Source organism: Neurospora tetrasperma, assembly GCF_000213175.1.
Source record: "Neurospora tetrasperma FGSC 2508 unplaced genomic scaffold NEUTE1scaffold_81, whole genome shotgun sequence".
Lineage (NCBI taxonomy): Eukaryota > Fungi > Ascomycota > Sordariomycetes > Sordariales > Sordariaceae > Neurospora > Neurospora tetrasperma.
Window position 1 is genome coordinate 508,663 of NW_009799179.1, and position 13,152 is coordinate 521,814.

General features: G+C 50.4%; 7 protein-coding genes across 7 annotated transcripts in view; 4 read left to right on the forward strand and 3 right to left on the reverse strand.

The window, feature by feature from the left end:
* Positions 1 to 1,562: 1,562 nt before the first annotated feature.
* Positions 1,563 to 2,776, forward strand: NEUTE1DRAFT_70219 (uncharacterized protein; the record flags this gene model as incomplete). The annotated part of the gene is made up of 3 exons (XM_009856801.1): positions 1,563 to 1,643; positions 1,812 to 1,920; positions 2,045 to 2,776. 2 exons carry the CDS (start codon positions 1,867 to 1,869, stop codon positions 2,582 to 2,584), a joined length of 594 nt encoding a protein of 197 aa, XP_009855103.1.
* Positions 2,777 to 2,963: 187 nt separating this feature from the next.
* NEUTE1DRAFT_118410 (uncharacterized protein) lies at positions 2,964 to 4,169 on the reverse strand (the record flags this gene model as incomplete). The annotated part of the gene is made up of 2 exons (XM_009856802.1): positions 2,964 to 3,853; positions 3,973 to 4,169. 2 exons carry the CDS (start codon positions 4,072 to 4,074, stop codon positions 3,428 to 3,430), a joined length of 528 nt encoding a protein of 175 aa, XP_009855104.1.
* Positions 4,170 to 5,370: 1,201 nt separating this feature from the next.
* NEUTE1DRAFT_88901 (mitochondrial phosphate carrier protein 2) lies at positions 5,371 to 7,229 on the forward strand (the record flags this gene model as incomplete). The annotated part of the gene is made up of 2 exons (XM_009856803.1): positions 5,371 to 5,770; positions 5,837 to 7,229. 2 exons carry the CDS (start codon positions 5,492 to 5,494, stop codon positions 6,704 to 6,706), a joined length of 1,149 nt encoding a protein of 382 aa, XP_009855105.1.
* NEUTE1DRAFT_51192 (uncharacterized protein) lies at positions 7,219 to 8,169 on the reverse strand (the record flags this gene model as incomplete). Its single annotated transcript, XM_009856659.1, has 1 exon — positions 7,219 to 8,169. The coding sequence occupies one exon, from the start codon at positions 8,167 to 8,169 to the stop codon at positions 7,219 to 7,221; it is 951 nt and encodes a 316-aa protein (XP_009854961.1).
* Positions 8,170 to 8,573: 404 nt separating this feature from the next.
* Positions 8,574 to 11,674, forward strand: NEUTE1DRAFT_125166 (uncharacterized protein; the record flags this gene model as incomplete). Its single annotated transcript, XM_009856804.1, has 5 exons — positions 8,574 to 8,608; positions 8,959 to 9,075; positions 9,157 to 9,800; positions 9,835 to 11,109; positions 11,173 to 11,674. 5 exons carry the CDS (start codon positions 8,574 to 8,576, stop codon positions 11,496 to 11,498), a joined length of 2,397 nt encoding a protein of 798 aa, XP_009855106.1.
* NEUTE1DRAFT_118412 (uncharacterized protein) lies at positions 11,670 to 11,946 on the forward strand (the record flags this gene model as incomplete). The annotated part of the gene is made up of 1 exon (XM_009856805.1): positions 11,670 to 11,946. The coding sequence occupies one exon, from the start codon at positions 11,670 to 11,672 to the stop codon at positions 11,931 to 11,933; it is 264 nt and encodes an 87-aa protein (XP_009855107.1).
* A 915-nt stretch (positions 11,947 to 12,861) lies between these two features.
* The window catches only part of NEUTE1DRAFT_104508 (uncharacterized protein), a gene marked incomplete at both ends in the record, with an annotated part of 1,562 nt that continues 1,271 nt past the window's right edge, over positions 12,862 to 13,152 (reverse strand). Inside the window, one exon of the mRNA XM_009856806.1 lies at positions 12,862 to 13,062. Coding sequence (XP_009855108.1) covers positions 12,862 to 13,062 — 201 coding nt within the window. The remainder of the gene's footprint in view (positions 13,063 to 13,152) is intronic.

Consider the following 13,152-nt stretch of genomic DNA (forward strand, 5'->3'; position numbering starts at 1 on the left):
GGGGGGGGGGGGTCTGGGGTAAGCTATTTACATACATACGCAGTATACAGTGTAGTGTATGGGGGTAGAGGGGTCTAATTACCCCGCATCTACCGTTTGGTTGTATCCTTTTGCAACGATCAGTGAGAGAGTTAACGCGACTGTTATTCATTTTCCAATTGTCCAACGAATTTTGACGTAAAACTTTGTAAATATCTGAGACGTTCCGGAATCGTATATAAGCAGGATTGCTTTCTTCTCGAGTGATTTGTGGGTAAGTTCGTTGCAGTGCGCTAGGTCTGCCTTTTCCAAGCTCCCGGAGCAGCAGTCACATCGCATATCATGTCAGGTCAGCATCGATCTTATCGCAACAACCTACGGGCGCGTCATCGCATTCATGTCTTCAGGGCAAGGCGAGCCAATTGGGGGAGAAATCGATATCTCTTTGGCAAAAGAGTGATCGGTATTGACTTCATTTGAAGACAATTCATTGATGACTGACTAAGTAGTTCTAGGCCACGATTTCCACCGAGTCATTCCTGTCTTGATGCTCAATGAATTGCTTATCGAGACCATGCGTGCGAGGGGCCTGAGGGGATGTACTGCGTAATAAACCGAACTAAAGACCTGAGCGCCGAGAGACCCCCACCCTTGAATTAAACCCTAGACATACCCCCCCCCCCCCCTGAGCTGAAAGGGAATCCCCCGCACGCCCGCTCGCTCGACAAAAGAAGCATCCCAAAAAAAAGACAAGTCGCGACGTCACTGTTGTCGCTTGCTGGGATGATGCTCGCTGCGGGGGAGAGAACTGAACTGTGAAAACTGAACCGAAACTGCTTGCCTCGAGCCACTGTGAGGATGGCCAGACCATGGGTGCAGCGCCATATTCCCATATTCGCGCTGAACTTTCATCAGACTGCACTGCTTGCCCCATCCATTGGAATTGTACAAAGGTGGGAAAAGTCCTGCGATCTTGCATTTGCACTTGCGACGAGTCGGATGAGATCCGCATCTGTCAAGTGTTGGATGAGGCCGGCTGGCTGGCTGCGACCTGCAACCTGTCATTCCTTCTGTGTGCGACAGGACGGGCAGATTGAGTGGGTGGGAAGATTGGGGGAGCACCTCAGCCCGCGCATGGATGTGGAACTAAGCCAGCCGTTTGCCTCGGTCGGGACCCGATCCGATTGAGCTCGTGAAAGTCGCTTTTTGGAGGTTCATCTGGTACCTACCACAATGGGTATCAGATGCGCTTTACTTTCAGTGATCAGGTACCGCCGAGAAGCTTGGAGCGGTTCCTTGTGATGTGATGGTCCAAGGTTCCCGGGGAGGGATCCATTCCTATGTCCTGCCAAACATATCCATGTGTGTCTGTCAAGCATGGTCCTCGTTGGCTGCATGCCCGTTGCGTTGCGAGCTGTGATGAATACACCCCACTTTCGGCCGTGTGGTTAGGCGGGTGGTGGGTGTGGATGTTTTGGGTCTGATGTTAATGAAACGTACCTACATATGCTACTGTACATGTGAGCTTACTAGTAGTAGGTATAAGATCAATGACGACCCTGGTTTTTCTTCATCGAAGCTCTTTTTGTATTTCTCTCCTTTTACACTTTTCTTCTGAAATTGTCAAGTGCTGAACCAACTACTTGCATACTATATATCCATCTGTAAGTACTTACCACTATCACGATAATCACCGTTGGATCCGATGCTCTCGTGCTGGAGAAACCGCCCAGTTGTGCCGTGTCAACAAGCCAGCTACAATTCCGCGAAATCCGCGATTCAGAAATATAAAGAAGGTAACCCGTCGCTAACTATCATCTTCCCTCTCCCAGTCTTCCACAGCTCATCTTTTCCCCCAAAACAAACAACCAAACAAAACCATACAAAATGGCCGCTCCCGCGAACAAGACCATCGGAGACCTCTCCGGCAAGTGGGTTATGGTACGTTCTTTCTTTCCTCGCTGCCCTCTCTCTCTCTCACACATTCACCACTTTATCCAGTCTATCTATCTATCAGCACAACTCACTCACTCACCCGCTAACCACCCTTTCTCAAAAAAAACAGAACAAATCCCTCTCCTCCGACGTCGACCCGGGCCTCAAGCTCCAAAACATGAGCTACCTCACCCGCAAACTCATCACCTCCGTCACTCTCACCCTCGACATCAAGCAATTCTCCGCTCCGCCCTCTCCTCCCGCCGACGCCGACTCCGCGCCCGTCGTCATCCACATTGAGATCGACCAGACCGGCACCGGCGGCATGAAGGGCACTTCGGAAAAGCGGTGCCTCGACAACGTCTTTCGCGACCACAAGGACTGGCTGTTTGGGCACGTCAAGGGGCAGACGCGCTGGGTCAGCAGCGCTGAAGAAGTCGAGGACGCCTTTTTGAAGAGCGGCTGGCTCGAGGGCGAGGAGGAGAAGACGGGTCCCAATGGCGAGACGCACGTCTTGTCGTATGTGGAGAGTTATACGGATGGGTGGACGGCGACGCAGGTGTGGGGGTTCAAGACGATTGAGGGCGTGAGGAGGCATGTGCGGAATGTGGTGATCGCCAAGGGAAGCGAGAGGGTGGAGTTGCAGTTGGTGTATGATTACCTTTCTTGAGTACTCCAAGGGAGGGTAACAGTGGTCATTGAGGTGTGTATTGATACCTAGCTAGACGATTTGGGAAATTTTACGGATTTGGGCGCAATGTCTATTGAGTCTCGGGCTTTGAGCGTGGAGTGGTGATTGTTTTGGGGTGATTGATAGTGATGATCGTGTTGGTAATCGGCATGGAGGAGAAATTTGGGGAACTTGGCGGAGAACATCTTAAATCTGGTCCGGAAAAGACAGGTTTCTTTCGGCTTACCATCAATGCCAAGAAATCAAAAATGTGAAGTGAAGCAATAAACTCTACGTAGGCAGCGGTCTTTTGGCACATGTTATTGTTGTGAGTTGCGTGTTTGTGTTCACATTGGTGTGTCGAAGCAGCCCCAGTCTTGTGTCGAGACGTTCACATTGTTTACCCAGCGGAGCTCTGATGATTACTTGTATACTTCGAGTTGGCTTCTCCATTAGCGTGTGCCCGCCAAATACTCTCTTCTTCAGTGTGAAGCTCTGAGGGGATTCTCAGGCCCGACTGTATCTCCCCCCTAACAGCTTATGCGGCCATAACCATTGCTGGTTCCATGTTGAATGCTCCCGTGCCCGTCCCTTCCCTTGTAGCGATATGATAAGCTATCCATCCAAGCCTGAACGCCAATAACAAACCAAACAGAGTCTTTCCTCTAGGTTATCAGGGAACTAACGATTCTCTAAAAGAGCCGCAACTGCACACCTCCCCCTACTGTCGGGGGCTTTCGAGGCTGTGTCTGAGCCGCTGTGGTATTCCGATCCGCGACACTCCGACATCCGTCTTTTGTTCATTTCCGTCTTTAACACACATCCTCCCTCTTCAACATCCCCTTACGCAGGCCTCCTCTTGACAAACTCCTCCAAATCCGCCACCGTCGCCACACCCAGGACGAACCGCCTATTCTCATCCGTGATGACAGCAAAGTCCTGCTTCTGGCCCGCCGTGGCAACACCAGCGAAGAAGGCCTCGAGTTCCTCCAGGGGTGTCTCCATAGTGATGACCTGGTACTTGGCGGCGTCCTTGCGACGGAAGCGCATCATGGCGGTGCGCACCTCATCTTCGGGCTTGACCTCGCCGCGCTCGAGGCGGGCTTGCAACTGCGGAATGGAGATGTAGCCGAGCAGGGCGCGGGTCTGCGAGTCGACGATGGTCAGGTGGGTGTAGTCGCGCTCAAAGGCGGAGAGGAGGGCGAGCGAGATGGGGTCCGAGGGGTTGAGGGAGAGGGCGGCGGGAGGGTCGAGGTCTTCTACTGTGGCCTGGGAAAGAGGTTAGTCTTTTGACAGGGGTCAACTAAGTTGATTTTCTTTTGGATTTTGAGTGATGCGGTTGGCTCAACACCAAGTGGCATATTCACCATGGGAGACAGAATGCTTACCCCGCGATATCTGGAAGCCCATTTCGAGACAAAAGGCTGCTGAAGCTCGGGAATCGAGGGCGATCCTTCTGTGGTCATGGGCTGCGCCATGATATCAGTCATTGCGGTGGAATCGTGTTTAGGTTGGTAGGTAGTGTAGCCCAGGTCGGCAGTGCTCTGTGTCGTCGTCCGAGAAATTCCCGGGTTGTGATCGATCGTTGCTCAATTGACAAGTCTCGAGTCTGGTGAGCCAAAAGGATGCGCTGGAGAAGACAGCTAGAACCACTTCTTTGACCAATCAGACATCGTCATCAGAGTTAGTCAGGGCGTTTGGGTCCACCAGGGCCACTCGCTACAGGGCTGCTGTGGACAGTGACAAACAGTGGGTGCACCGGCACTTTCCGTAGGCTGGTCCTTCTTCCCCTCTGTCAAGAAAATAACTTTTCTCCTCTGCTCTTTGCTGGAGGTTACTGAAGGTACCTCTATGCTCTCTTCACTTCCTCCAAGTGCTGGAAATATATCTATTCTCTGACCCCTGCTTAGATCTCAGGAGCAATGATATTCTCCATCTCTCTTCAAACTCTCTTAGGTACAAAGCCCTATTGTATGACATTAATTCCATGTTAAAGCTAGGTACCACTATTACCTCATTTAGTCAGGTACCTCTAGTGTACCATGTAGCCCGCTGGACCAGCACGATAAAGTAGCGTAGCGTGTAGGACGAGATAAGGAAATGCCTAGTGGGCCTTCGATTGGCTGTGATGTCACACTGACCAACGACGTCACCAAAACAATCCGACCTGCCTCGAGCCTGCCTCCATTCAGAGATACCTCAACCATGTACCTTTCTCACAACTCCAACGCTGCCGCATGACTGGCCAGCTTCTTTCAAATGGATCACGATTGCCCGGTTTTGGACCTTGATGGCTCAGCTGCCATGATTGACGGACAGCCCAAGCAAGCAAGATATGAGATGGAAGGAGCTTGCCTTTCCCATCCGCGAGCCGGCCTACCCGGGACACACGGAGAATAACAACCACTCTCCAGCTTGACGGGTTTGGATTGTCATTGGATGTTCAGATCAGACCTTCTGCTATTTAACTGATTTGATTCCATCGATCCAACAAAGTCTTGCTGGACGTTTCCTATCTATCATTGTCGCACAGTACCTTCCATCATCTGTTTCATTTCTACGGTTCTCTTCAATCGTCGACATACCACGACTGGCACTAGGTCGCAAACGAATATTCGTTTCGAGAGTTGTAAGTGTTTGTCTTTGCTTCAGTTCCGACACTCGGGTTGGTCATCACTCCCCGTGTGTCACGTTGGTCACTACCTAGCTCTCGGCTGTCTCACAATGCTACCGTTGGGTTGTTCCTGTCAGCACTACGAATCCTTCTCGGAACCAGCCCCTCATTTGCCTCGCGAAGCTTTCCGAGTTGTCCTCGTTTGACTTTGGTGGCTGCTTTTCTAACATCTCTCCAGAAATATCCTCACCAGAACAATTCGTCAAAAAAACACCTAGAGCACATCTGTCACAATGCCGAGCGTATACCCAGGACTCGATATCCTCCAGAACACGTTTGGTAGTTCATACAAGCCCAAAACCAATGGCGCGACTCCTCTCCAGGCCCGCACCGATCTTTATCCCGCATACTCGATAGTCGACGATGCGAAGAGCAAGGCAAAGAAACTGAGCGCTGAAGCCGCTCACGAGTTTGACGTTGCCAGCCAAAAGGCCCAGGCCAAGACTGGACACATTGAGCTGTACTCCTCCCAATACTATGCCGCATGCACATTCGGTGGCTTGATGGCCTGTGTAAGTCTATAATACAGTGATATTGCCGCGCGTGCAAGAAAATGGCGGGACTAACTCGTTTTGTAGGGCATCACTCACACTGCGGTAACACCGTTGGATCTTGTCAAGACGAGACGCCAAATCGACTCGAAGCTGTACAAGGGCAACTTCCAAGCTTGGGGTCACATTCTCAGGCACGAAGGTGTTCGCGGCATCTACACCGGTTGGAGTCCGACCTTCTTCGGTTACTCGGCCCAGGGTGCGTTCAAGTATGGCTGGTATGAGTATTTCAAGAAAAAGTATTCGGACCTCGCTGGTCCCGAAAACGCGCACAAGTACAAGACAGCACTGTACCTGAGCGCGTCCGCCTCGGCAGAATTCTTGGCCGATATTGCGCTCTGCCCCTTCGAGGCCATCAAGGTCCGCATGCAGGGTACCATTCCGTCGCAGTACAAGGGCACCTTTGATGGCTTCAGCCAGATCACGGCCAAGGAAGGCTGGGGCGGTCTCTACAAGGGTCTCTACCCTCTCTGGGGTCGCCAAATCCCTTACACCATGATGAAGTTCGCTTCGTTCGAGACCATTGTTGAGATGATCTACAACCGTCTGCCCGGTGCCAAGAGCGACTACGGCAAGGCTGCCCAGACCGGAGTCTCCTTCGTTGCTGGTTATGCTGCCGGTATCCTCTGCGCCATTGTGTCTCACCCTGCCGATGTCATGGTCAGCAAGCTCAACGCCTACCGCAAGCCCGGTGAGGGAATGGGTGCCGTCACTTCGAGAATCTACAAGGACATTGGCTTCAAGGGTCTCTGGAATGGTCTGCCAGTGAGAATTGTCATGATTGGTACCCTTACCGGTCTGCAGTGGATGATTTATGACTACTTCAAGGTCTTCATGGGTCTCCCTACCACTGGTGGTGCCGCACCCCCTGCGGAGAAGCCCGCGCAGCACTCTTGAGCTGTCATAGAGAATGAGTGATGATGGTGGAACGGATCAGGGCATCTTTAATGTTGGAGTTTAGCCTGGAGTTACAGATGCGTCTTGTGTGTTTTATATCCTAGCAGTTGGTTAATGTGTTGTTGCGAAAAGCTGCCTTCCAAGCACCATGTTGCTCCTCAATATGTCAAGAGTGTTTGATGTATCTTTCTTATCCCGTCTTGGTTGCTGTCCTTTAAACTGGAAGGAACGTACATAGACTGGCTTATCGATCCCCGGCAAACTGAAACCCAGCTTACAAGGGAAGTCAGGAAAGGAACCAGCCGGTTTAAGCTCCCTCCTGCCCGTCGACAATCACAATGCCGCAATCATCAACTTCCACTGTCTCCTCTTTTCGTCCTCCTCTCGCTCTCTCAAGCTCTATCACACAACGTCCGTTGAGCATGCCCGGAAGCCTCTCATATCATGTCTCCAAAACACCAGCCCCCAACTCAGAATTAAACATCGAAGGTGCTAAAGCCTGAAGTATTAACTCAGGCAAAGCTAATACTGGTTGTTCCGCCGCCAGATGTGTGATTACCAACGACGAAATTCGACCCCGAGATGCTGCCATTGAACTGAGTTCCGCCGGTACCACCTCCTGTTCCTCCTCCACCCCATTGGGTCTCCTGTCGACCACCCAGATCTGAATCCGAAGACTGCATAGAATTGGTAACCATAGCAGGGGCAATATATCTCTCAATAACCGCCTTTGCTACCGACGCCGCCGTTGCGGCAGCATAGTTCTGCCATTCCTTGTTTTTGTGGCTATCGGCATAGTCACACGCGCTCTTGATAACAATGCACGGTAGCTCGTCCCAAACACCTGCTCCCTCTATCTCAAAAGCGATAACACCAGCTTCTGCAGCAATCTGATCACGCCGTTTGCCAGATCGGATGACAGCGTCTCCAGACCCAATCGCTCCGACGTGAAAATAGATGCTTTCCGGGCTTTCAGAGTCCGGATCATCTAGAGTTGACTGTATATGTTCTCTCGGTATCAAGCAGCTTATATCGCATCCAAGCTCCTCACAGGACAGCTTTAAAGACTCTCCACAGGCCGGATCCTCATCGCTCAGGCATCCTTCACATATCACGCACCCGCTCCCAGAACGATGCTTGTGTCGATACCATGGCTGGAAGAGCCGGTCATTGACTGCTCCTGGGTACTGATAGTTGGCGTGACTTCGTCGTCGGTTACGGCTAGCCTTTGTATTGGCCTTCCCCTGGAGATGTTTGAGGAAGATGCCAGCCCGTTGCTCGATTTGCTCTTGGACTCTTGATCCACCCAAGTTAGCCAGGATGTTGCGGATGGTCTTGTTAGGCCGTCCCAGATTATCATGGGCGGTGTCTTTGCGAGCGAAGCGATCGGCCAGAACTCTTCCAAGATCATACTGAACCACGATGTCGCTGATGATAACATCGCCGAGGGAGATCGTCGTCATCTCTGGTCCAGAACTCGTCGATGAGAAGGCATACGGCGTCGAATTCGCGTGCGAGCGCACATATTATGGCAACTTCGAAGTCGCTGCGCCCGATGGGACGGGTGAAGCCATCAGGCCGTTGACTCGACGATGTATCCATGGGCTGCTATTACTGCGCTGCTCTCTTTGCACAAAACATCGTGAGAACATTCACTGATAGAGCAAGCCTCGTTTTGGTTCAGTCGCTCTCAATGTACTGCGCATTCCTAAGCCTCATTCAAGTGTACGGGAAGACTGGCCAATTGTGCGGTTCCTAGGTGTGGTAAGCAAGTTGAGGCGCAAGCCTCAAGGCCCTTCTCAAGATACAATTGGCCACACAGCGCGGGGATAAATTCCGCTTCAACGAAAGCATGTGGTAACTCATCATGAATTGGGCTGCGGCTGTGTCTGGGGCGCTTAAGTACGGCAAGTCATGTGGCCTGGTTTTGATGCCTGATACACCTTGGAGAGCACGTCTTTCTCTCTCTCCATTTTGATATAAGAACGCATTTGCTACATCATCGGCGGTGCTACGCCCAATGTATACCGGACTTGCCCTACCCTTCAGGTATTATGTGAGCGGCGAGTTCCTCTCATGCCTTCTTTGTTCAGGTCTCGGATAACAAACTACCATGGCGAACACGATCTATAATGGCGCAATCAGCGGATAAAGCTTCGTGGTCGGAACTCAAGTCAGTCACGGCGGTACCATGAACATCCACTTTGCCAATAGGCCCGGTCCTGTCACTGCGATCAGCAAGCCCTATTCAGACATCCCCATCCTTCAGGGCCCGACTATATCGACCGCCCGATCATTACGGATTGGCTCCAGCAAAAGCTCAACAAATCCCCCAGTCGCGCTGCGCTTGTTGGACTTGGTGGTATCGGGTATGTGTGCATATTCTCAACCGTGTTATCGTCATAACTGTACCTTGAGTAGACCTTAACACGCTGACTGAAAGTTTGTAGCAAGTCTAAGCTCGCCATCCGCTACGCCGAACAAGTCTGCAAAGAATCACCGGATACATACATCTTTTGGGTTAATTCGGCCACCAAAGACACATTTGTTCAAGGATTTCGTCGTATCTCTGAGAAACTCGGCCTCCCTAATGAGTATGGTGTTGGCACCGATATGCTCAGGCAGGTGTTCAACTGGCTGCGTGATGGAGAGAATGGGCCGTGGGTTATGATCCTCGATAATGCGGACGATTACTTCGTGTTCAGGAATGAAAGAACCAACAGCGACGTACCTCCGGCCATAGACTCGGGGGTGCTTGATTCCTTCCTACCACAGACTGGTAACGGCAGAATCCTGATTACATCCCGCAGTCAAGACACAGCCAGGATACTAGCGCTTGGCCTTGACAACATTCGGGTGGTTCGAGAAATGGAAGAGGATCAGGCGAGATTACTTTTCAGCAGAAAGCTCGGTGATCTCGGCGAAAATGACGAAATTTCACGGAAGGTTGTTCTCGCCCTGAACTGCATTCCTCTTTGCATCTCCCAAGCGGCGGCATATATCCATAAGCTACGGCCTCGGATGACGTGTGCTAAGTACTTGGAGAAGTTCAATGGCAGGAACTTCGTTTTCCTCAGCAGTCGTGACAACAAGGGTCGATACAACCTTGATGCAAAAAAATGAGGAAGTGGAGATCAAGACCTGGAAGATCACTTTCAATCAAATACGCGACGAGCGGCAGTCCGCTGCTGACCTGTTGTCCTTGATGAGCTTCTTTCAGCCCCAGGGAATTCCGGAGTGGGTACTCCAGAAGCACTACAGCGAGATGGACAACGAGAACAGCAGCCTTGATATTGGTCATAATGGCGAGGACGAATTTGAGAATGATCTCATTCTACTACGCGACTACTCCCTTGTGACAGTGGCTCAAGACACAAAAGCGTTCCAGATGCACAGCCTTGTGCAATCTTTTACGCGAAGCTGGTTGGAAGCTTCGCATGAGGATCACAAATGGAGGCGCTGCTTTCGGCAACTGATGATCACAAATTATCCCAAAAATCGGCCAGAAAACTGGGGTGCTTGTGGTGAATTGACGCCACATGTTGAGCCCTTTGTGAATACAACTGCCTGTCAGCTGAAAGGTGTAGACGAAGCAATTCATTTTGTAGAGCTGCTTCGTAAAATCGGGGAGTATGTTGATGATATGGTTATGAACGAGATGGCGTTGAGGCTCGTCAACAAAGCCGAGCAACTGGCTGTGCAAAGACTAGGCCAACACCACGAACAGGTTTACAGAATTTCAACCACCAAAGCGAAGATATTGGTTTACAGCGGGTCCGTGGCTGCGGCGGAAGAAGCTGCCCTTCGAGCATACCGAGGCTTTACTAGCCTTCTCGGCTTGGACAATCCAGATACCCGTTATGCAAGAGAGATATATGCCTTGTCCCTGTCGACAGCAGGAAGACTAGATGAAGCGCAAGCTATATTTGTGGAAGTGCTGGAGTCCCAGAAGCGTGTCGCAGGTGCTGATGTTATGGGGTCAAGTCTTACCCTCCATGGGCTTGCGAGCATTGCTGGCAGAAAAGGCGATCATAAAGAAGCGGAGAGACTTTACCGACTGGCATACCAGTCCAACTGTAGTACACACGGCTTGACGTCTCCGCTCACAGTTGTCAGTTTGAATGGCATTGCAGTTGTTTTAGTGGAACAAGGAAGATGGGCAAAGGCGGAGCCTATCATCGATGAAGCGGTGGAGCGACTTCATAAAGTAATGGGTCCAGATCATCCGAATACACTTGAGGCTGGTATTCTTCAAGCTAGCAAGTTGGTCTATCAAAAGCGATTCAAGGAGGCCGAAGACCTACTATGCAGAGTATGGAAGGCCCGGAAGAGAGTACTCGGTCTGGAGCACCCTTCAACAATGAGGACTCTCAATGGGTATAGAGACATTCTGACACGTCAAGGTAGATGGGAAGAGGCCAAGGCAATAGGTCGGAAATGTTTGGAAGTGAAAATGGAAACTTTAGGTCCTGAGCACCCTGATACAATTGACAACTTGAAATGGGTTGGATATCTGGATATGAAAATTGGGAATTTCGAGGAAGCAGACGACGTTCTTCATCAAGTGTTGGAACTACAGAAGCGGGTACTAGGTCCAGAGCACCATAAGCTGCTTGACACCCTTAGTCATCTTGGATTCATTAGCAACTATCTACGACGCTTTGAAGATGCAGAAGGGTTCTTTCGTCAACACCGCCAGCTGGAGCAGCAGATTCGAGGCCCTACGCATCCTGACACGCTCACAATTCTTGAAAGGGTTTGGCTCTTGGTAAGAGGAATGCTCTCGGTATAAGAAGGCGGAGATCTTTCACCAAATCATTGAGTTGGAAAAAACAAGCATCGCCGCCCAGGAACGGAAAAGTGTTGGAAACCATGACTATGATTGTGAGGATTTTAAGAAATCAGGGCAAAGATGAGGAGGCAAGAAAGGTGGAAGACGAATGGAACATACAGGTAACTGTAGATGGGAAGGGGTTCAAGGATCTGTTGTCAGAAGGCACCTCGAGATCTGCTGATGAGCAGCGAAGCAACGATGGCGCTTCAGGCTCAGAGGAGGAATGGGTATAATGTGTCCGAGGATGATGATGCTGCATCTCTTGACGAATGGTTCGACGCTGTTCATATATGTTGGAGTAGGGGCTACAAGGAAGACGGAGTGGTTGGCGTTGCAAATTTTCTTTGTTATTGGTTAGTTTCTCGAAACAGAAGTCGAATTCCTGAACTATGAACAAGTTTGTTCTGTCTCCTCTGGTTTAAAAGTGCAGTATCTACGGTGTTGTCTCTACAGGTCGATGCCCGGTCTCGGAAAGGGAAAAGACACGATCTTACTTCTCCTGGTATTCATACAAAAGTGCCCAGATACCTAGGTACTTTTCAACACGCTTTGTTCGTCTCCCTCAATCGTTACCTAGGCGCGCCGGCGGGCAAATCGCACTTCCAACCCCTTTGTGAGAGACTGATGAGGAAAGACGGAACACTTTGGGTGCACTACAGTGTCGTGAAACCAGATCAACTCGATCAGTGACACTTGGTCCAAAAGAAAGTCGATCTATAACCACTACCATGGTTTGGCCACTTAGGATTACTCTGAAATTCCTAAAATTCGTTCTCATAATCTATCTGTCTGTTCTGCCCTTTCTATGTCATTGGTTCCTTCGTGACGCAAATCATCACGTTAGATGCGACGAGAGTTTCCGCTCAGCTGAGGTGTTACGTCACTAACAGTAGCACTGCAAATTGGGCAATATTCAAGCTAGACATCCATCTCACTCATTGACTTCTCACTTTGGACCGGAGTCACGACCTACCACGACCACCATGGTCACTCGGCGTTAATCATCCAGATATGCAGGGAATACAATTTTAAACATAATTTACTCGAATGGTGAGACGGTAAAGGGTGTGATGAAATGTAGTATCACTCCTTGCGAGCAATCATTGGAAAATAATCCCGACTTCTATCGTCTACCACACCATCATCTTCCCCCTTTCTTTTTCATCCTGTCCCTCCCTCTCCTCCACTTTGCACTCCAACATCCACTCAACTTCCACCAGCCAAAGAAACATACACGAAGTTATTGAGAACCCAGAGCTAATCCAATCCACGATAAGACCACATATTTACATCCACATCCCTTACATCCCCATTCCCACCATCAGCAATTATCATGATCAGACCTAACAATCACACTCCACTGATCCCTCATGTAAACAGCCCCCTTCAGATACCCCCCATTGTTATTAATATTCGCCGGCGTCCCAGTTGACTGTCCTTGAGAATAACATCTCTTCTGGACCTCCTGAGCCGCCCAGGCGATTTCGCCGTAAGAACTGAGTTCTTTTCCGACGCGTGGTGCCTGTTTATGTTGTGAGTAAGTAAGAAAGTAAGAACCCTTTTACCCAGTAGTACTAGTCTTTTGTGTTCCAGAAAAGGAAAATAAGGAGCC